The sequence below is a fragment of the Peromyscus eremicus genome, chromosome 12, assembly GCF_949786415.1.
Source record: "Peromyscus eremicus chromosome 12, PerEre_H2_v1, whole genome shotgun sequence".
Taxonomy (NCBI): domain Eukaryota; kingdom Metazoa; phylum Chordata; class Mammalia; order Rodentia; family Cricetidae; genus Peromyscus; species Peromyscus eremicus.
In genome coordinates this window covers 2,661,907-2,685,052 of record NC_081428.1, presented here as the reverse complement: position 1 = coordinate 2,685,052, position 23,146 = coordinate 2,661,907, and the positions used below count along the sequence as shown (strand labels likewise).

At 50.1% G+C, this 23,146-nt stretch overlaps 1 protein-coding gene across 1 annotated transcript; it reads left to right on the top strand.

Moving 5' to 3' along the window:
• The first annotated feature begins 5,278 nt into the window (after positions 1–5,278).
• Ets2 (ETS proto-oncogene 2, transcription factor) lies at positions 5,279–22,618 on the top strand. Its single transcript, XM_059277457.1, has 10 exons — positions 5,279–5,625; positions 9,196–9,267; positions 12,056–12,167; positions 13,960–14,079; positions 14,423–14,623; positions 15,883–15,966; positions 16,571–16,798; positions 17,611–17,874; positions 19,405–19,523; positions 20,460–22,618. Exons 2-10 carry the CDS (start codon positions 9,196–9,198, stop codon positions 20,673–20,675), a joined length of 1,416 nt encoding a protein of 471 aa, XP_059133440.1. The 5' UTR covers positions 5,279–5,625; the 3' UTR covers positions 20,676–22,618.
• Positions 22,619–23,146: the final 528 nt, after the last annotated feature.

Sequence of the window (23,146 nt, the reverse complement as noted above, 5' to 3'; positions counted from 1 at the left end):
TTCTTGGCAGGGAAACAGTCCATTCCTTCCGACACAAACCAAAGGGTGGGATGGAAATGAAGAATCGGGAGGCACACTCGCTAAGTTTAGTCAGCCTTCACACTTGCTACCAAGAAGCACATATGCTTGGGCTCAGTGCCGGGAGAGGGCTGCCATTGTCTCCCCCGACACAGAGCCCAGCTATTTTGGGGGTGGCCAAGTGTCTGGAGGAGGCTCTGCTACTCCCCACTCTGCCGGGAAGGACGAGGCTTAGGGGCTGAGACAGGACACACACGGGGCTGGAGTGCGGCTCCTGATGGGCTGTCACCAGGGCCTCCTGCCTCTTCCCAACTCAGGCTGGTGCCAGAAAGGGACAGAGAGCCATGTCCTCACCGTGGTGTCAAACACCCCACACAGCTCAGCCATCCTAACAGACCAGCCACTTCCCTTGTACCTGCAAACAGAAACGGGATAATTGACCACAATAAAAAGGACAGAGAGTGGGGGGTCAGCAAGACTGCCTTGCAGCAGGGGCCACCACCTGGCTCACAGCAGTGACTGCTGGCTTCCTGCACCTTAGATGTCCCTCCGAGGCCTGCGCTGGGAGTCCCAGTGCAAAATGAAAAAGAATCTCTTGTTTGAAACCTGTGACTTTCAAGTCGGCAACAGCACAGCTGGAGTGCTTCTTTGCTAGGAGACTGCAGGTAACTCCAGTGTTTTGTAAGAATGTTCCAGAAGATGAGGGCCGTTGATCTGCTTCACTGAAAACTAAGAAAGGGGGTTGGCCCTCCTCCTGCTTGGACTGCAGCAAAAGTCGTATTTAATTCAGCTGCACTGGGGATGGAGAGATGGCTCAGTGGTTAAGAGTGCTTGCTGCTCTTCCAAAGGACCCAAGTTCAGTTCCCAGCATCCACCTCAGGCTGTTACATCCACAACTGCCTGTAACTCCAACTCCAGGGGTTCCAACACCCTCTTCTGGCCTCTCTGGGCATGCAGACACACATGGATAAAAGTAAAATGTAAATGTACAAAGAACAGATGGTGGGTTTTGCACTTGAAGACAGCATGCCCCTGGAGCGGAGCGCGTGGAGAGGTAACTACACAGCCATGGAAACTGGGGTCTGTAGCTTGGCTATTCTGGAATAGACACACGCTACTAAGAACACGTGTTCCAGGGAGTGCGGAGTCTCACAGTAGCCAAGAAACCATCACCAGACTTGGGAGGCATCACCAGACTCTGAAGACATCGCTTTCATCTCAGACTTCCAGGCCCCAGAGCTGGGACACCTGAGTTCCCACTGCTCATAAACTCTCCAGTGTGTTCCACAGTTCTCCGTGACCACAACAAACACCAGAGCTTACCCCTTCTACATCAGTTTACATCAGCACATGGCTTTGGAGGTTTGAAACTGAACTACCCCACTTTCTTAATGATTTCCTCCCATGCCTACTTAAGCCTGTTACTCTATTCTTTTGGTCTTTAATCCAGATCGCACCTTAATCCAGGCTTTGTCTCCTCTCTGAAGGTATGTCACAGACTGAACTTTCCTTAAGCGTTGGCTGGTGGGCCTGACAGAGTCATGACCAACTTAGTTTATTTGTGGTTCAGTGATCCTGGTTACTCAGAGCGAATGTAGGAGTCATGTTTGATTCAGAGAGAGAAAAAAAAACTTAGAAATCATCTATCTGTACAGGTCTGACTCAGCACAGACACATTTATTTAGAGATTATCAATTTTACAAATAGTACGGGTCCTTATTATGAGTTCAGCTGTTCAGACATGCCTAAGGCACACCTCCCTGCAGGTTCACATCACCGTGGATTTTCAAAGCAGTTGATGCACTGCAAGAAGAGAGCCTTAGCCTTATAAGGAAAACAGCTGTGTAGGATGATGGTGTGGTGGACACAGGGCAGCACCGAGGCCAGAAGCGTGGTCTGGTCTTGAAAAGAAACTGCCAAATGTCCCTGAGAAGGGAACCACATCTCCTTAGGCCTCAGTTTCCTTTTCTGTAAATATAGACATTGACCTTATTTACTGGCTCTGTAGCTTTCCAGCTTTGAAATTCAGCATTTCAATCTCTGGTCTCTCTAACTACTGAAGCCAAGAAAAGCAAAGAATCCATGACGCCTGTTGATAACACAGGTCTTCACCCCTCCTCCTTGCTGTGAGGGGGTAGCGTCTGTCTGCAGCCAACAGGGTAAGGCTGGGAGGCCTCCCTACTTTCAGTTCGGAGTTGTTCTTTGGGTGACCACCTTTGTTCTGAGCTCAGGAAAGAAGAGACTGTAGTAGAACCTCAGACCAGAGAAGTAAAGAAACTTGCCCCCAGGGCCACAGCTGTGCAGCCAGCAGGAGGCTGAGTGAGGGTGATCCCAGGCAGGGCTGAGGCCCAACAGCTGGCCCCAGAGGTTAGGAGAGCAGCAGCTACGCAAGGAGCCCAGGGCTCTGAGAGACACAAGAGGCCTCGGGCCAGCAGAAAACATGCTAGAGGACAGCAGGAAAAGGTTTTTTTCTCTCAGAGTTGTCCATATTGACATTGCAGAAGCCCTGCTGATCCCACCTCATACAGCATTCCTGGTACCCTTGCAGGCCAACAAACTGGTTTGGTGAGGTGTGGGATTAGAAAGCCTGGCTTTATCTGTGCCTTGACCCCCAACATCAGTGGGCTTTGAGAATCAGTAGACTAGTCACTACTCCCAGACACATTCCAGATCATACATGAATTGGGGCAATTCTGCCTTTCACATTCCAGGCCTCACCACTTGCCTCTGCTTCCCTGCCCTCTGGGTTCAAAGGGTCCCACACTGTGTGGGCTCTTTAAATCCCTGCTTTCCTTTTGCTTCTCCAAGGGGCAGGAACTAAGCCTCTGTCCTCTTTGTCATCGCCCCACCTCACGTTGTGTTTGCTGAGTGAATAAATGGTACACCTCAGACTAAATGTTTAACTTGGAACTGGGAACCCCCTGAGACAGTGCTATTGATCAGGATCACAAGGTAAACACAAACCAGCTTCCCAGGAGGCTGCACCATACTGTTTTTTGAAAAGGATGGCTTAGTGAGTTAATCCTTTTTTTCATAATTATGCCCAGATCCTAAAGAACTCTGTCTACATTTCACTCTCTAGGTATTTCGTATTTATGCTATTTCATATTATGTCTCCCTTCTGCTCAGAGAAGGGGAGACATTCACCCTCACACTCCGCCCCCGCAGTCCACCTGCTCACTCCGCTTAGGAACCTTCCCATCTTCCATTTCCTCCTAAAACCATTGACTTTTGATCTCAGAGCACAAGGGGTGTGCTTTTATTAGATTCAATTTGCAGGAAGGCCCCAGGTTCCCTGTGAATTGAGCCATAATAGTCAATGAATAATCACAGGGCTCAGCCAGGCTTCAGTAACTAGGAAACCGCCCAAGAAGAAGAAGGGGAAAAAAACAATCAGAAAAGGTGAATGTGTATCCGTTACATTACAATGTTCCTAAGCATGTAACTGCCCAAGGCTAAGGTGGATCAACCACCAAACAGGGGCCGGGTGGGGCTGCTTGAGCCAACCCAGGTCTCCTTCTCCAGAGGACAAGCCCAAGGACAAAGGTGCCCTGCCATCTCCGAGCTCTCACAGGTCTGGCGTCCATGCTTCTGGCCACTGTTGCTTTAGACCAGGTCTCACATACTCAGAACTATCAGGGTCGGGGCTGCTCTCTCCAATGCCTTCCTTCCCTTTCATGTATATGACAGGTTTGGTTTTGTTTTCCCCAGAGATTTTCCTAAAATGCTTACCAAGGAAAGCTTAGGTTGCTCTATTATGTGGAGCTCATCCCTACTGAGTTCTCAGCCCTGCTAGCTGGCCTCGGTGACTAATCGAAGTTTAATGGCACAGGTGCTGTGTGTGACAGCCATGTGACAACTTCTTCTGCAGCTTTCTGCTCAGCGTTACCAAGTGCTGCCGTCCAACGGTCGGCCTGAGCAGTCCTGAAAGGTGTGCGGTCTTGGCTCAAGAAGGCCCTTGGTGACCAAGGAAGCCCCTCAGCACCCAGCCACGAGCGACCACAGTCTCTAGAGCACATGTGAAGGAAGAAAACCATCCTGTTTGGAGCTTCAGGAGATTGCTCTGTGTGTGCCAAGCTTCTCGGACATGCGGTCAAGGTGTGAGAATGGGCAGAGGGAGGCAGGAGGACACCCTCCTTCAGCTGGCACTGGAGTGCAAACAAGTCAGTACCTTCTGCTATGGTTAAAAAAAAAAGTTAACATATGCGGCTCCATGTCTCCATGGTAACGGACTAGGGAATCTGTATCCATTTATGGAGTTCCTCCTTGACCTGAGTTCTCTGGTCCAGACCTGAACACACACTGGGATGCCAGTGAGGAAGTACACACCGAGGAAATATCAATTCCCTCTGAACGCAGCTGTTTTAGCTTAGCGGATCCGGCCTTGACTCCTGAAAAGGTGATATACCAGAGAGAACTATCAAGTGCAACAGTAATTCAATTGGCCAATAACTTCAGATGGGGGAGTTGCCATGGAAACCCAGGAACCCTGAGTACCAGGGAAGCTGGAGGCCTTCTACTCCTTTTCCATTAAGGCTGACCTTGGAATGTACCAATTATCAATCCACGGCCTTGCCTAAGCTGGACATCTGCCAACTCATATTCATCTCTGGTATCCACCCAAACTTTTCTACTCAATACTGAACATGCATCTGTGCCTGCAGAGCGAACGCACTGGTTCCCAACCATGGACTCGCCACTCTCCGATAAACGTGGAAACTACTCTATGGCTGGTGTTTTTGACCACGAGTTCGAGAGACCCACGCTGGACTTGGCATGTAGTTGCCCTGGTAGACTAGGTAAAGTAGAACACCAATGCCTTCCAGAATTATTAAGACTGGGTGCTCGGCCAAGTTAGCGCTAAGACTCGGCTCAGCTCTAGGGGGCGCCGTGCCTACCGAGGTGGTAGGCGGGGCCTCCCCAGAGCCGGGCGGCTACGCCACGTTCTACTCTTCCACTCGCGACTCGGCCACCCGCCCACTTTGCGCCTCCCTAACCTCACGTAAGAGCCTTTTCATGACGGAAGGACCAGGGATCAGAATCCACACGTAGTTCCAAGCACAGGGCCGGCTCCACAGCAGAAGCCTAACCGCCTAACCTGAGTGCCACCACCTCCACTAGCTTGGACCTGCGGGCAGCCGTGCGCCGGGGACGCAGGAGGACACGGCCCTGCCCTTCCCGCTGGACCTCCAGGGCACACGGCCCGAGCCGGGCCCCCAGGAGCAGAGGCCAGCAGGCAGGCGGCAGCGGGCTGCAGGGGCGCAGGGCAGGCCCCGGGAGGAGCGTGGACCCGCAGTGGAGCACAGGTCTCCTCCCACGCCGGCCTCTAGCTCGCTCCTCCTCCCCGCTCTCCCCGTCACCCTTGCTGTCCCCTCCCCCGGTCCCCTCCGGCCCTCCCCCAGCTCCAGAAGAGCGCGCGGCCAAGGGACCGGGCTGGTTACTTCCTCCACCGCGGCTCTGAGCACGCAGTGGACACCGCCGAGCCCCGCCATCGCCCCCGGCCCCACGCGCCCGGACCGGCCCTCGCCTCGCCGGGCCTCGCGCGCCCGGATCACCGCGATCTCCTCTCACAGCCGCCCTCCGGCCGGCCCTGCCAGCTGCGGCGCGGTAAGAGCGGCCCCCGGTGCTCGACGGTCCGCGGGAGGGACTCCGCCCGGGGTAGGGTGCAGTGCGGACGGCCCCTGCTCCAGCCGGTCGGTCGATCGCGCGTCCCAGAGCCGCTCCGGCTGGTTCTCAGGCACCCAGTGGCCTCGGCGAGGGACCAGGGCACCGGGCAGGGCGTGGGCAGCCCGCTTTTGTTTTGGGGAAGCCAGTGCCCGCCTGGTACGGTTGCTGCCCGGGGCACGCGACTGCGTTTCTCAAGGGGGCTTGGGGCACCCGAAGAGGGTGGCTGAGGTAGCCCCAGGTTTGGAGTGACTTGAGTCCGGGAGGCGCTAGGCCTGGGAGGATGTGGGGGTGTCCGGAGCCTGAAACACCTGGGAAGCTGCGACTCCCAGGAACGTGTCACCTGCTTGGCCAGGTCTGGGCCCCCATGCCCCGGCCCTGCGAACCAGGCACAGGGCAGCGGCCAAGTGGGGGTGCGCATGGCTGCGCTGCCTTTATTTTTTTCTCCTTAAAGCATATGAATGAAGGTGTAACCTAAAGCGTTTGTATGTATATTTGACCTGTTTTTTTTATTTATTTGTTTATTTTTTAATCTTGTAAGACTTTGTGCTAACCTGCACTCAATTTCAGCGGAGCTTAAAATAGTGGTTGACTCGCTACTTATTTAGAAAGTAAAGCGGTGAGCAGTCCTGGTTGGAGACAGGAGTCATTTAATTCATCAGTTAAGAGATAGACTCGCTCCCTGCCGTGGAAGCTCCAGTGCCTTATCTGCCTGCCCACACCGCCACCGATCGGGAGATACATCTCAGTGTTAAGCTTTTATTAAAATTCTGAGTAATCTCACAGTACAGTAAATTTGAACACCATAGGCTCCACAGGGAAATAGTCTAACCCTCATATCTGGAATTAGTCATTCGTCTCTCTAAACTGATCGCGTTCTAAGTGAAAAGCAAAGCAACTTTCAAAAGGTTTTGTTCTTCTGAAATTTACCTGAATACAAACGTGTGCTTATATAAGTGAACCTGTTCCACTAAGGATACAGTTGTCAGTGAAATTCTTGTTTTAAAACTTAACTATTCTCAGGCATTACGTTTGTGCCATTTACTCCTATTCTTTTTATTCTTTTTAAAGTAGTCTCCCGAGTACCAAAAGGTCTAAACTTGAAAATTCATTTATCTAGAGTCTTGACTTGTCCCAGGAGTTAGCAAGCACATTCAGTAGGATAAATGAACTTAAATTTGATTAGCTGTGTGTCTGCCTGAAGCCATTTAGTAGAGCGCTTTAATTCTACAGGGTTTTTTACAAAACTCATTAAAAGCGGGCCAACAAAGGAACCCTGTTCTGCAGCTGGTAATTACAGCTCTTTATGTGGGAGTGGGAACCTCCCTTTTCTCCTCCTGTTTGTACACAAAAGGCAGGGACGCTCTGCCCGGCCTTCCACAGCCATTCATCTCAGGAGCTAAAAATCAAAATTAAGTCCACAAGTGTCTGCACGCACGTCGGTCTGTCGGTCCAACAGAAAGCCCTGACCCTGGAGGGACCATGTGGACATTTCTGGCTCTCTGATTGGTTTTCTGCTTGAGGCTTGTTTTTAGTCAACAGGTTACAGGGCTGACTCCCTCCAAGTAGGCGACATGAAGTTCTCAGTGAGCATTTCACAGGGCTGTGGCAAAAAGGCCTGCTTTAATTGTCGTTAGGTGCTCTCTGCTTCAGTGGGATGTAGCAGGGAGAGCCCAGTCATTCATGGTTTTAAGGCCCTGCTCACCTGAGGTGTAATCAGACCCGGAGGAGTGTGGCCCCAGGCCAGTGACTCAGTATCACGGCCCCAGTTGCCTCCCTGTAAGGTGATTTTAACGTTTGGAACCTGGATGCAGGAGGATTGAGGAGGTGGGACTTGGGGCTTCGTTCACACGAGGAGCTGGGAGCTAGGCATTCTGTTGTGGCAGCATTGGTTTGCAGAGAATATTGAATCCTTAGTGAATGTAGACGAGATCATATTCCAAGGGAGACTGAACAAATGTACTCACTGTGGAGACGGGCAGCCCTACCCTGCCTTCTCCCAATGCTGCCCTTCCTTAGGTGCTCCGCAGCATCTGTGAGCCATGTTAGCCCAGATCTGCATATCTGAGCTCCAAACAGCCTCCCCCAGGGCCCCTTTCTCTGCCCTTTGTTGCCCTTTATCAAGATGTAAGTAAGTGTGTGCATGTGTGCACACGTGCCCATCAGTCTATACACATGAGTTTGTGTTTAGTAGGAAGCTGTTAAGAAGTCTGCCTTGGCCATTAAAGACTATAAAGAGGAAAAAGAACAAAGCAAGTTAAATCGTTCTTTGAGATTATGCTATCTGCTGCCTCTAGTGAGTTCTATCAGTTGCACACTCATTTTAGTGAAAGTGTTTGTTTAACAGGTGGGTGCACACGGATGGGAGCAGGTGTGGGCCGCTGAGGGGTAACACCAAGTTGCTGCGGGTGGCTCCTGTTCTGTAGCTTGGTGGGTGGGGAGCCGCCGGCGAGTGCTGATCTGTGGTGGGTGGACATGAGGTTCAGTGCCTCGGTCTCCACCACTCTGGTGGTGTCGTTGAAGGCCTGCCTGACTTCGTTCAGCATATCACTTGCTTGACCCAGAAGTACACATTAGGGCCCCAGAAAAATGTTCAGTCCCACTGCAAGTTACATTTTTGGTTTTTCTCTTCAGTGTGCTCGAGGCAGTCTTAACAGGGCAAATTGATTTGGCTATATTCAGTAAACCTAATGTATTCACGACATTATATAAGCACAAAGTAAATATTCGAAGAACTGGGATGCTTTCCTTTCCCTTCTAGTTCCTAAGATCTCACGTGCATCCTCACTCAGAGCCTGCCTCCCTCCACAAGTGCCTTGCCCAGTGCCAGTAGCCACAGTGGCCAGCTGGTGGTCAGCCCAGCTCTGGTATAAGTCCCTATTGTTAAAGCAAGGCCTAGCTTCTTGAAGGAATGCAAAACTGTGCCACACACAAAGCAGAGATGTTCTGAGGTCACATACGGAGAGGCTGAGGGGCTGCAATGATGAGGGGCTGGGTGACTGAGGGCCGTGTGTTAATGCATGTCTCCGAGAATGGTGGGGAGGGGGTGCTCTGGCCTGACTCCCATGGGAGCGTCCAAGGCAGGTGACCCCCTGTGGCTTCCATTAGGTTCCCAGGTTGAATTGACTGCCCTGTGCAGCAGGAGGTGGTGGCTTGTGGCCCTGGTTGACACCACCTAACCTCTCTCTCCAGCTGCCCATAGAAGTGTTGCTGAGACTCAGGCCACAGTCTCCTTGCTCAGCTAGCCCAGGGTGTGGGGGCCGCCCATGGAGTCTCACATCCAAGTGGAACTCTGAGGACCCCCCACCCACCCCTACCCCCGCCACCACTGCTATGCACGGTTCTCGAGAGCTACTTTGTCTGGAGCCTTTTAAATAAGAATTTCCACATCCAGGCATGTGTACTCCTGACTACAGTGTTCCCCCCAGCTGAAGACTGATGCCACTGTATCAATGTTACCTTTAAAACGTGCTGCAATGGTAACCTCTGTGTCTCTTTTGCTTTTTCTTCAAGATGAATGATTTCGCAATCAAGAACATGGACCAAGTGGCCCCTGTCGCCAACAGTTTTCGAGGGACACTCAAGGTGTGTGCTTCTTAATTCAATTTTCTTGACAATTTCAGAAATTGCGTTAATAAGAGAGGACCCCATGTTGGACCGGGTCCCAGAAAACTGGTTCTGGCCTCAGGTTTTAAATATCTTACCTGTGTGTCTCTTGGGGAAATTGTTTACTCCCTCTGAGCCTCAGTTTTCTGCACTATAAAATGGGTATTGTGATGCTGTTTGTACCTGTACCCCAAGATATGAAAGCAGTTCATTTGCAGATGAGGTAGCTGCTGCAGTCTATTCATGAGGCTCCTTTCAGATTGGACGAACAAGTCCCATGATTCTTGAAAACAGCTGGCGAGGCTGTGTCCACCACTTTTTTATCCACTCCGGAGTTCTCATGGCTGATCAAAAGGCTATTTATTTTTTAACTTCTTTACATTTATTTATTTGTACCTGTGTGCTCGTACCACAGTACACATGTAGAGGTCAGAGGACAGTTTGTGGGGGTCACTTCTCTCCTTCCTTCCACCATGTGGGCCCTGGGGGTCAAGCTCAGGTCACCAGGCTTGGCACCAAGTGTCTTTACCCACTGATCGATCTCAACATTCCCAGAAGGCTGTTTGTAAACTGAACGAGCTGAGAATAGATATCTTGGTGCTGTTTCCATCAGGAGGGGCTGCACCCACGAGGTTACAGGGAGCTGCTCCTCTGGTGCAGCAGCAGCAGCAGACCTGTTTCTACAAACCCCAAACAGATTAAAGGAGAAGGAGCTGGCTCCCCTGTGTAAACACTTTTCATGTCACGTCTGTGGGACACTCTTGTAGCATAAGCTGGTAATTTCGTGTGTGTATGTGTGTGTGTGTGTGTGTGTGTGTGCGCGTGTGTGCGTGTGTGCGTGTGTGTGCGCGCGCGCGCGCGCACACGCACGTATAGTAAAGAAGCCAGCCATGAGTGTCTCTCTCTATTCCTCTCCACTTATTTTTTGAGTCGGCATCTCTCCCTGAGCCTATTGCTCACCGGCTAGTGACTGGCTGGCCTTCGGGCGCCGAGAGCCTCCTGTCTCTACTCTCCTGTACCAGGATTCCAAAACCACAGGACAGTCTTTAGTGTTGGTTCTTGCCTTCCCCTTATTTGAGGCAGGGTCTCTTGTCTGCTGCTGTGTACACAGAGGCTGGCTGGCCCCAAGCTCCTGAGGACTGTCCTGTCTGCCCCCCTTCCCAGCACGCTGGGATGACAGACAGGGTCCCTCGTCCAGCCTCACGCGGGCTCTAGTGATCCCAACTCATGTCCTCAAGCTTGCCCAGCAATGCTTTTCCTACTGAGCCATCTCCCCAGTTCCCTGAGCCGTTTTTAAGGTTATGTGTCTGGGGCAAACTCCAGAAGTAGGACCTGGCACCCATTTTTCTATTACCGTGAAGTCACCAAATCCCAGTGCGTTTTCTTGTTTGATTTAGTCTTGTGTCTTAAGCATGGCAGAAATGGTGTAAGGAAGCCTGATGGAGCTGAGGCCACATACACCCCTAAGAAAAAACCCTTCTGTAAACGGAAAGAACTTGCTATATCCGGATTCGGAGAAGGCATTCACCCCCAGAGTCTATGTTGAAATGCATAGCAAGGCTTTGCATTGTTCTTTAACTTCCTAGTTTTAAAAAAAGAACTTCCAGAAAGACACTTCCTAGAGGCCAGGCAAGGCGTGGGGGAGTTTTTGTCTGACATCTCTTTAATATTTCGCGGAAATCATCCCCACATAAAGTCCCCTGTACGTCCAGCGGAGTGCCTCACATTCCTCAGTGGGCCTGCCCTCCTGGTCATTGGCAGTCCTGGGGGGTGAGGGCTGGGGCTGGGGCTGGCAGCCTGCCCTCTTGTGCAACACGCCATTCGCTCTTCTGCATTTCTGAAATGAAGGCCCAGCACTGAGCTGATTTTATTTGTAAATGTGTTACACATTTATTTGCCCATGATGCAACACATGGGTCATTGTGTTACACACGATGTGGGATTTCCAGATTATGTTGGGAAATAGGACTTTTCTTCGCGTTTCCTAAACAAGCCGTGCAGGGGCGGATCGGCCTTGTCGGGTGCGTTCTTGGTGCCTCTCCCTGCAGGGCTGCTGTTTTCCATAAGTGTTGCGTATGTGAGATCAGGCAGCCGTCTGTCGATGTGTCCAGGGCTTTGTCTTTACGTGGGTATCCGGCTTTTCCTGAAAGATGCCTTTGGAAGTCTCCTTGTAGTTGGTTTGAAGTTTCTTTTCCACGATCCTTTTTTATCATGGAAAGTGTTAGGGTTTGATTTTTTTTTTATTGTTGTTGTTTTTCACAGATTACTATTATCTGAACCACTGGAGTGATGAGGGAAGCTTCCCTCAAATTACTTCAAGTAGTAGACACTTCAAAGTAACTGTCCAAAGATAGAACAGCTTATTATTGTTTCAACTCCCCATTTCTTTCCAGCCTTCCCTTTTAGTTTGAAGTTCATTATACCAAAACACCCTGTCTGATGGAATGGGTGCTGGTCTTCTCTGGAGCACCCCTCTGTGTGGTCCTAAGATTCTGTTGCTTTTAGATGTACTTAACTTATTAATTTGATTGTGCGGCTAAAATAACGTCCCAGGCCGTCTGACCCTGTGAGAGTAATGAAAGAATCTAGAGTGAGATAGAATTGTTTGGATTACTTTGAACTTTTTAGGAAGTGTGCTTCCAGTACTGAGAGGTCATTGGCCCATGTTGCTTTAGAATGGCCGATGTCATCAGGAACTGTGGACCAATAAGAAAACACGTCGAGTGAGTTCATGTGGCATCTCTCTTTCTCTTCCCTGTGCCTGCAGCGCCAGCCAGCCTTTGACACCTTTGATGGTTCTCTGTTCGCTGTGTTCCCCTCTCTCAGTGAAGAGCAGACACTCCAAGAAGTGCCCACGGGCTTGGATTCCGTCTCCCATGGTAATTCGCCCCTCCAACCTAGCAGAGATGGTACATAGCTTCCTTCAGTAGCTGGGTTAATAAAGCCATGACCAGTTAATAGAAACAGATCATTCTCTAGCCAAGAATGCTGCTATCTTGAGTATTGGGTATAGACAGTCTGATGGACTGATGGACGTCTTCTCCCAGTGCCTGGGAGAAGGCAGTTTTCCTCTTGTGTGAGTAAACTGGTCATTCTGGTGTCTTCACGTGCGGTATCCACCTGTGAGCTGAGAACCTGTTGTCACTCATTGCCAGGAACTCCAAGAGTCCCACTTGGGGTGTTTTCAAACACTTCCTCATCTCCCTGGTGTTTTCTTCAAATGGAAGGGAATGAACATTGAAATGTGTCTCAGTTTCTAATGCTTAGTTCACATTTCTCGTTAAAACACCCCAATGTGCAAGCGCATGTGCGCACGTGCATACACACACACACATACACACACATACACACACACACACACCATTTTCCCTTTGAGTTTTGGGACCACAGATTACTCTTGCTCATCCTAACCCATCTGTATTTTGGTAGTAGTCCTCACTACTATTCTTTATTCTGCTCAAGGACTAGCATGTCAAATACGTCTCTACAATTACTTCATGGAGTTATTGGCTGGACACATTCCAGATTGATTTGTCATATAAAGTGGGTGCTGGAAAACATAGCCCAGAAAGATCTATCAAAGCGCCGTGCTTTCATAAGCATGGCGGCGTCTGGCAAGTCATTAATCGTTCCTGAAATTTCTGAGAGCATCAGAGAAGACTGTTTTTCAGAAAAGTTTGGGGTGTGCTTATTCCACAGTGCAGAATGTTGTCTAAGACGGGCAGGCCCAAGTTCCCCTGCCGCCTGCCCAGCTTGATGGACACAGTTCCCACCTCAGGCACTCAGTCACTGAAGGCAGCCAGGGACTGACTGTCTAGCCTTTTGACATTGCAATATGACATCGGTCATCTACAAAGGCCACACTCAAGAACCGTGCAATCAAGCTACAAAAACAAGGAAACTCTTATGTCTTGAATACCTCTGACAATTTTGCACTACATTCATCGCCGTCCGTGGCTGTGTACAGGACGCAGGCTGCAAGGCTGGACACACCTGAAGCCTTATGAACAGAAACCATACAATTTAAAATGTTCAAACGCGATTAGGTAGAAGTAGTGTTTCTGTGTGTTCCTGCTTTATGAAGCTTTGCAAAATACAGTATTTGATTTTTGTTTTAAAAGTTTCACACACACACACACACACACACACACACACACACACACACACACGGGACTTTGCCAGGTTGTCTTGGAACTCCCTGTGTAGCCCAGGTTACCTCATCATCCTCCTGTCTCTGTTTCCCAAATGTTAAGATTACAGCTGTGTACAGCCAAACTCATTTTTATTCTAGATTCTTCTTTCTGTAAGAATTTTGTAGAATTCTAAGAAGCATAATTTGTTTGGTTCTTAATGCCATTGCTTACTTTCTTAAAAGAAAACAATAGCACGTCAAATTATATCTCTGTGATTATTGTAATAGAGTATACTTTTAAATTTTTTTTTTCTTGTTTGCTCTTGGAGTTTTTTGGTAATACCGAGTATGGAACCCAGAGCCTCCTGCGTGCTAGGTGAGTGCTCAAGCACTGACTTGCACCCCAGCCCCATGGCTGTGTTCTGTTAAAAAATCCTGTTGAGATCTGTGATCACAGCTCTCTGGAGACTGGGGCACATCCTAAGCTCCTGTTGACGTCGCCGCCCTGGTCCTGATGTCCCTGTGCTCTCTCTCTCTAGACGCAGCCAGCTGTGAGCTGCCCTTGCTCACACCCTGCAGCAAGGCCGTGATGAGCCAAGCCTTAAAAGCCACCTTCAGTGGTTTCCACAAGGAGCAACGGCGTCTTGGCATTCCCAAAAGTAAGTGCTGGGCTTTGAGGCTGGGGAGTCCCTGAAAGACGTGTGAGGGACTGGTTTGGCTGGGCCTGTCTTTAAGATGCTCTTAGTTGTCTTGCAAGAAGTAGCAAGAGTGTAGGAAGAATGCGGCTGCCCTATGCTATGGCCTGCTGCACGTCTAACCCTGCACTCGTTAAACACCAAGTGCCACTGGTGTCCTAGAACACGCCTGGGTCACGGCACAGTGGTGTCCCGTTCATGTCGTGGTTTGGAGCTGCCCAGGCTTGGCGAGTTGTCGAAGGCCACTACGGCCTCCCTGCCTTCCAGCTGTTCACCAGCGTTGTCCTTTCTCGCCTTCCCTGCACAGACCCCTGGCTCTGGAGCGAGCAGCAGGTGTGCCAGTGGCTACTCTGGGCCACCAATGAGTTCAGCCTGGTGAACGTGAATCTGCAGCGGTTTGGCATGAACGGCCAGATGCTGTGTAACCTCGGCAAGGAGCGTTTCCTGGAGCTGGCACCTGACTTTGTGGGTGACATCCTCTGGGAACATCTGGAGCAGATGCTCAAAGGTAAGGCTGCAGGACTTGGGGAGGCAGGGACCCAGACAGCAGGAAGGTGTGCCCTTCCACCTCGGGCTGCCCGGTGGCGCAGAGTCCATTGCTTTAGAACACCCCCAAGCGAGTCAAATGGGGAGGCGATGACAGGTCTTCATTCCATGGAGGGAAGTGTGTGTGATATTCGTGCCAGGTGTAGCCACAAGGCAACAGCCTGAGTCACCAAATTGCTGGTTGTTGCCAGGCTGCCCTGGTTACGCCAGCTCAGAGCACCTTGGATATGTAGGCCAGCCAGGGTGCCAGGTGGGTGAGCTCACTGGAAGAGCCAAGAGAGACAGGGATGCTTGAATGTAAGGCGGCATACGCAGATCACTGTGGATTTTATAGGAAAATTACTCCAGTCCACTGAGGATTTTGGAGTGCAGGCTGTAACTGATCGACTCATGTACACACTGAAATGTTAAGGGTAAGCACTGAACTCAGAAATCTCATCGAGGCTAGAGACATTCTTGTCTCAGACCTCAAAAATCATCAAGACCTACTTAGAAGATACCTGGGTTTAATGAGGGACAGTTAGACTAACTTAAGTTAAAAAACCAAAAAAGTAAGAAAATGGTTAGCACCATAATTAAACACATCTGCTTTTCAATGTATAAACTCAGAATCTCATTTGGGGTTCTGTTGCCAGGGCTGTTTAGTTATGGCTTCCTAGAGCCAGGGAAACTGACTTTAAAGACCCCCGATTCTCTGGGAACGTCTTACCCACTGCGTTTCTGGGCAGCTGTTTATACGGCGAGCCTGTTCAGCGTGTGTGTTTGTGTTGCTGGCTTCTAGGGATGGAGTTTGTGATCGTGTGTTCCCGGTAAGGGCATTTACACAGAACACACACTTGCCCTGTGGACCTCACGACATCCCAGACTAACCTGTAGAGGATGTTAAGCCTCACAGGGCAGGAACCAAGTCCATTTCCTTCACCCACTGTTTTCCCAGCCTCAGGACAGATGGCGTTTCATAAACATCGGCGTGAAATGAATATACACAAGTTGGACTGTTCTAGACAGTGATGTCACCCCAGATTATTAGAAAACTTATCCCAGATTATTAGAAAAATGTATCATAAATTTTTTTTTTTTAAGACACATAAGGGGGTTGAAATGAAATGGAATGTGAAGGGCAAAATGAGTCATTCTGATATCGGCAATACCGGAGCATAGAGGTGTTGCTTTTCTTGTGGAGTTTTTAAACTGGGTTTGATGTCTGTGTCTATTTTTCAGAGAACCAAGAAAAGACAGAAGACCAGTATGAAGAAAACTCACACCTCAACGCGGTTCCTCATTGGATCAGCAGCAATACATTAGGTCAGTCAGCTGACCGTTTCTTAAAATCTCTGGTTTTGGTCTCTCAAGCCCCTCAGGTAGCCTAGACCTCTTCCTGTGGTGGCTACACACAGCTATTGCCCTACTAAGCAGCTGGAACATGGCAGATCCACGTGAAATGTGTAATGAGAATCTAAGACTCTGACTCATCTCTACTAACTCAGAGGTCATAAAATGAAACCAAGAATATAAACTATTCCTTGATGAGTTAGGATACTGTTTATATATTGAGGTGACCACTGATACACTGAGCAGTTAAAATGGATAATTGACTTCACCTGTTCCTGGGGTTTTTAATGTGGCCACTGGAAAACTTAGCCTTGCTTAAGGGGCTCATATAATCTAGGAGTCAACACTGTTCAAGGCCATTCTAACCATGAGGAGGAGAAAGAAGTCAGGAGGCACCAGGGTAGCAGAGGATGTGGCCTCAAGTGTGCGGAAGGCAGTGACTGTGCTCTGAACTTGGCACCCGGGACACCTGTTTGAAAGCAGGGTCCCTGGGGGTGGCCCACAAGGTCGGGTGAGGGTCTTCCTGTTGTGACGGTGACTTTAACAGCTCTGCCATCTGACCCATCCTTGCATTCAGGCTTCGGCATGGAACAGGCTCCATATGGAATGCAGGCACAAAGCTACGCCAAAGACAGCCTCCTGGACAGCATGTGCCCGCCCTCTGCGACGCCTGCAGCTCTTGGCTCCGAGCAGGAGTTCCAGATGTTGCCCAAGTCTCGGCTCAATACCGTCAGTGTCAATTACTGTTCCGTCAGCCAGGACTTCCCCGGCGGCGGCAACTTGAATTTGCTCACCAACAGCTCTGGTAAGAGAACATTCTAGAATAAGGTTGTTGGTTTGTCCTGGAAGCCATTCAGGATGAGAGATGCTTGGTCAGGACATCCTGTCCTCTGCCATTGGAGCAGGAGGTTAAAGGACGGGGTCGCCTTCCATGTGACTTTCCAAAAAAGCACAACCTGTTTGAGACCCTGGTCCGAATTCTGTAGGTATCGAGTGAGCAATACTGAACAGCTTAACCACTTTAAGCTAACTTCCTTGCGGTAGGGTACTCTTGTTGAGACACATGGGAATGTGCCAGATTGCTGTCTAAGGGTGTAACAGACACGGTCCTCACAGCTCAGGTGTGTACATCTGGTTGGATGAACACAGCTGTGTACACCTGTGTTACAGCCATCCACGTGGAGATAGAGTTTCTAGCTTATCTGTAAGGTTCCTTCCTGTCCCTTCCCAGCCCTCTTCATCATCACAGAGTGGTTTCTGCTGTCCTGGGGCTTCACAGGGATGGGCTCCTGCTACCTGTTTTCTTCGGGATTTGTCTGTGTTGTACCATTTCTTCTTTCTCATGGCTATGTAGTGTTCTACATTTTATCCACGTGTCTGTTGGAGGAAGGTGTTACTTGTACATAACCTTATCCTAAGAAATTAGCACCTGAGTCTAAAAGTGCTTGGAGAGGGTCTGAATGATGCTGTCCCTGAAGTGTATATATCTGAACTGGGGGTAGCTGGCAGTAATGGAGGAATTGGGACCAAGGTGCACCTGAATGGATGACCCAGGGCCACTGGCCCTTCTCACATCTTGGAGGGGTCTCAGCATGTGTTTGGTTGTTTTTTTAACAGGGAAACCCAAGGACCACGACTCTCCAGAGAACGGTGCGGACAGCTTCGAGAGCTCAGACTCGCTGCTGCGGTCCTGGAACAGCCAGTCGTCGCTGCTGGACGTACAGCGGGTGCCTTCCTTTGAGAGCTTCGAGGAGGACTGTAGCCAGCCCCTGTGCCTCAATAAGCCGACCATGTCCTTCAAGGACTACATCCAAGAGAGGAGCGACCCAGTTGAGCAAGGCAAACCGGTTATTCCTGCGGCAGTACTGGCCGGCTTCACCGGTGAGTGTGCACTCGGGGCCCCGTCGTCGGGCCCCTGTGTGACTGGCTGCAGTGGCCGTCATGCTGCTGTGACACTTTTCCAAGTCTGGCTGTGACACTCACGCTCTGAGGTTCCCTGAACCCAAGTCCCACAAGACCAGGCTTGCAGAAGTTTTCATGTTAGGGTCTCGGGGTGGGAGAAGATCCCAGGCCACACCCTCTACCTGGGACAGGAGGGGGAGGGTGGGAGACGGGACAGATGGACAGACTCGTCCTGGCGCTGACTCACACTCTGGATCTCTAGGAATGTAAACTGGCCTGGGGAAGGGCGGGAGCTAGCTCACAGGCTGCCAGCGCTATTTACCTCTCTTGGCCTCCAAAACCATCTGAGAGGAGGAGAGAGCTCTTCTAGGCAGAGACCGAATGAATCTTAAAGCTGTTTTTAGAACAAGACAATTTCAGAACTGGGGCAGAAATACCAAGAATGTTCATTTTCACTGCTGCTTCAGATGCCTTTAAATAGACCCTCTTCTCATATGCTGGCCATAAGAAGCCACTGTGGATTAAAAAAAAAAAAAAAGCCACTTAAAAAATATAAGATTAAAATGAGGATGTGTGGATTTTTTTTTTCATCATCAAAAACAAATGGCTACTTATATGTATAAAGACTCATAAAGGGGTTTGAACCTAAGGCCGTTTTGATACCTAGGAATCCAAGGATTACTAAGAAAACCCCACAGAATTAGGAGTGTCTACCTGGATGGTAATAGTAGTAGTACTGTTTGTTGGCTAGCCCAGCCTGTGGCCAGTGGTGTTACCACGGGTAGTGTGGAAACCCACTGGAGAGTCAGTTCAGAGGTGGCAAGCCCTGGTGGCCACTGAAGTGAGTCAGCTCAGTCTGGTTCCGTCTGAGGCCTTTCTGTGGGTCCCCAAAGGCTTTTCATGTTTGTGGGCCAGGTGACAGCTGGGCTTAGGGTCAGATCTCAGTTTCCCCCCTGAACCACGATAGGGAACCAAGACAGGTTGCTGTCCTGAGTACATCCTTAAGGAAGACGAGGCTGCGGGAAGCCCCCCTCTCAAGGTGGTAGCTCTGAGTATGGAGCTAAGACAGACAGTTGTCAACATAGGTTACCCCGGGAGTGTGCTGTGTGCAGGAAACTGTCTGCACGTGGTCATGAGAGATGTGCCTGTGATACAATGACCCTTAACACCCACCTCAGCCCCGTGGGGTGTCTCTAGAAATAGAAAGCATGAAACAGCAGGAAGATTGGTGCTGATGGGGGTTGCTAGCCCCGTGTCCTGCTCCCAGAAGGACAAACGGCCACAGCGGCCGAGGCAGAGCCTTGGTCCGGCCGTCTCCTGGGAGGAGGAGTGGGTAGGAAGGGGAGGTACCGCAGCTTCTGCCCATCAGAGTGTGTCCCCGAGACCCGACCTGCTCATCAGCAACGTGCCCGGTGGGGTCCATGTTCTCAGGACAGCCTGGTCACCGGGAGGGTCAGATCCCTGCCCTTCTTGCAGAATCCCCAGTAACCCGCCTCCCTTTATCCCCAGGAAGTGGACCGATCCAGCTGTGGCAGTTCCTTCTGGAGCTGCTCTCTGACAAGTCCTGCCAATCCTTTATCAGCTGGACCGGGGACGGATGGGAGTTCAAGCTTGCCGACCCTGATGAGGTATGACCGCTTGCACTCCCAACCCCAAAGCTAACCCTGGGCACAAGGAAAGTCAACAGAGCCAGCAAGAGTCCTTCTTCTGCCAGGAGTGCCCTGGCTCTTGGGCTAGCTGACCTGAAGCCACACTGCCTGGTTGGTGAATGGCCTGGGGTCCTTAGGGCAGTGCCCTCCTTCCATGTCTGTCAGAGGTTCTCTGGTGACCCTCAGCAAGCTCTGCAGGGAGTTCACCTTTGTCCCAAGTTGGATAAGGCACAGAGCCGCCAGGCGGCCTTCAGGGTTGGCCCCGGGGCCCTCTCCTGGAGATGGCTTTGGTAGGGCATGATGCCAGCAGTAGATGTAATCTGCTCCCGTCTCTGTGTCTGGGGGAATAAGCGTGTCTCATGGGGCAGGACAGTCTCTACAGCTATCACATGACTTGAAAGGTGTCTCCACTGGCCGAGTGGCTGCCTAGCTTGCTCACATCCATGGCTTCTATCCCCAGCACCACATAAATCAGGTGTGACGGCACATGCCTGCCTGCAATCTCAGCAGGGAAATTGCTATGGATATCGCTCTGTAGACAGGAAAACTTTCAGCCACAGGAAGTAGAGGTTGGAAGATGAGTGGCTAGCCTGGGATACATGAGACTCTGGCTTTTTAAAAGAGTGGGGGTGGGGAGGAGTCGAAATAAGAATTACGGAGGATGGTTAACAGCAGATGTCCCTGTCCTGGGCACTCCTGGTTCCAAATAGTTGGCCCCAGGAGGCTTTGCTGAGATGGAGCTGGGGGCAGAGACAGGGATATCACTGGCCCTTGTACAGAGAAGCATCTGTGCACATTTAAAGTGGCCCAGACAGGTGACTGTCGGGTCCTTTAGGGTGAGCATCTGGGGCCAGGGGAGCCACTCGTGGTTCGAGTGGCCATGGGTGACTCTGGCCTTCCCACGTCTTCCCACAGGTGGCCCGCCGATGGGGAAAGAGGAAAAACAAGCCAAAGATGAACTACGAGAAGCTGAGCCGGGGCTTACGCTACTACTATGACAAAAACATCATCCACAAGACGTCAGGCAAGCGCTACGTGTACCGCTTCGTGTGTGACCTGCAGAACTTGCTGGGGTTCACTCCTGAGGAACTGCATGCCATCCTGGGTGTCCAGCCTGATACAGAAGACTGAGGTCCTCAGGACAACCCTGAGCTGGCCCCAGGCCCGGGGACTTGAGTGGGAAGCCCGTCCTGACCCACTGTTCCAAAGACCCATGGGAGGGCAGGATGGAACCCCTCTGGAGTCGTCAAGCAGCAGCGGCCTTCTTTCATCCCATGCCTCTTCCACAAGGCCAACTCCCCAGTGGTGGAAGGTGGCATGGCCTCTCTGCCCTGTAGCGAGACCCAGAAGGGAAGAGGCTCTGGGGAAGCCACGGTAGCACCGAGCAGGCTGTGTGCCGATCACAGTCGTTACGGCTATTTGAGATGCTCCAGTGAGCCAGCACGTGATGGACGCACAGACACTGAAAAGCACTGTTTTTCCTTTGGCCTTTTGCCATCAGGAGTAGCAAACGCAGAAGCCACCTCCTCTTGAGAGCGGGCTAGGCAGGTGGAGAGCAGCCATGGCTCCATTTTGGAAGTCAGTTTGTACATATTATTGTATCTTATAATGTCAGAATCCGCCAACAGTTCTATTTAACAGAAATTGTATATTGTATTTAAAGTAATTATAACTGTGCTTGAGTCAAGAATGCGATACCTGATAGGTTATCTTTTTTTTTTCCACTAGCACATAGAAACATCATCATTTTACACAGATTTAATCTCTTAGGGGCCGACTGAGAGAAATCATAATATACTGTTTTCATTTGATTTTTTTTTTTTCCAACAGGAATGGGGTCTGAGGGATGACCCCTGGTTTATACTTTTGTTTTGTTTTGTTTTTGTTGTTATTTTAGTTCTGACTTGCTCATTATCTGGCCAGGACTTTGTATATTGGGGTTTTTTATAAGAAATTTAATGTTATTATTTTAGGGGGCCTCAGGCCTTTCCACTTCCTCCTGGACTGTAAAGTGAAAGCTGTAAAGCAGTATTTTTCTTGACAAATGGCACGTGTTTTCCACTTCTGCATGCCTTAAGTCGGTTTATACACAAATGTATTTTATTTTTTGGCGTACCTGTGTTTTCCAGGCAGCCTCCCCTCCCCCAGCCAGCCCTTCTCCTTCCTTCGCCCCGAGGTATTCTGTGTGACTACAATAAGAAGACTATTTTTGGAAATATATGACTCCTTTTCAGAGATCAGAAGGGATTTATGTAGCAGCTATTTTTACTGCAAAAGTAACTCACTGGAAAAAAATCGTAATTTGTACGAAAGCTTTATTTTTATCTTAGCTCGTGTAAAGGGAAATGTGTTGGGCAGGGCCGTCGGGAGGGATCTTCCATCTGCCTTGACCTTAAATGAAGCAGGGCACTTCCCATCTCACTGACGTGCCGTGTGTTCTTACCGTCTGGGTTGCATGTTCTTCTTTCTGCTCCTCCGTGCCCTCAGAGAATTTACTCCTCTTACGTTCTTGGCCGTGGATACCCAGAAGCACAGACAGGGCAAGCAAGACGGGAAGCGGTGTGGCGTGGGTTGTTTGATGTTCTCATCGGGTGAAGCGCTCACTCTGCCGTGAGACCTCGCACTCTCATCCAGCCGTTTGCCAGCCAGGGTGGCCTCGGAGCCAGCAGGTGATACTGATAAAGAGTCATCATACCACGAGACGACCTCGCAATGGATACAAGACCAGCTGGGACCTGCTGTGCCAGTCCTGGGAGTCTTAGTCTGCAAGCCCAGAAAGAAAAAAAAAATGCTTTGCAGTTAAGCAGAGGATGCCCTTCAAGTGGGACCTGTGTGTCCCTGGAGACACGGACTGGGGACATGCTCCTGTCAAAAGCTCAGCCGTCACTGCGGTTGATAGCAGCTGAGCCACATGAAATTGCCATGTTTAGCCTGAGTTTTGTCTGCCAAAACGGCGGCTTTACACGGTTGAATCTAACCATTATGGAAGTTCTTGGAAGTCTTTGGCATTGTCTTAAGTATAAAGGTTTTGTAATTTGGCTTTTTCTTCCTCAAATAATAAAGTATTTGGTTTATGCCAATGCCTCCTTGTAATGTTGGCTCCTTGGAATATTTCTCCTTCCCAGTCCGGATACAAAGGAGGTAGATGAGGATTTGAACCCGTTCTGTACCTTCATCTGTATGGCATGAAAATCTGGTCTACAGCTCATTGGTCTAGAAACAAGATGGGATCCATTGAGCCCTTCCTCAAGGAATTAAAAAAAAAAAAATGTTTCTTGTGAAAAATTACCTAGGAAAAGATTGGAATAGAAAAATTGGCCTTGTCTTCATCAGAAGTCTGGAGAGAGGAAAACTTTAGGAAGCTTGTATGAAATGTTAGGATTTGAAGTTGAAGCCATGTTTCATCTGAGGCCACACATTCCCCTCACTGGAATTCTGATAGAGGCAAGACAGCAGTACGGCTCATGGTCACAGAATACACGTTGGCTCCCAGGCTGTTGCCACACTCTAGAATCCACAAACTAAGAAGCAGACCACACCCAGGCCTCACAAGTTTCCCAACTGCCTGTGACAGTGTTAAGACTGGGAGTCGGCAGGCGGTA

Bases quoted from the DNA above. Each gene is read 5' to 3' on its own strand.
- Ets2 (XM_059277457.1), top strand. From the start codon at position 9,196: ATGAATGATTTCGCAATCAAGAACATGGACCAAGTGGCCCCTGTCGCC. The intron at 14,624-15,882 runs GTAAGGCTGCAG...TCTATTTTTCAG, and splicing joins TCTGGAGCAGATGCTCAAAG to AGAACCAAGAAAAGACAGAA. The intron at 15,967-16,570 runs GTCAGTCAGCTG...CCTTGCATTCAG, and splicing joins GATCAGCAGCAATACATTAG to GCTTCGGCATGGAACAGGCT.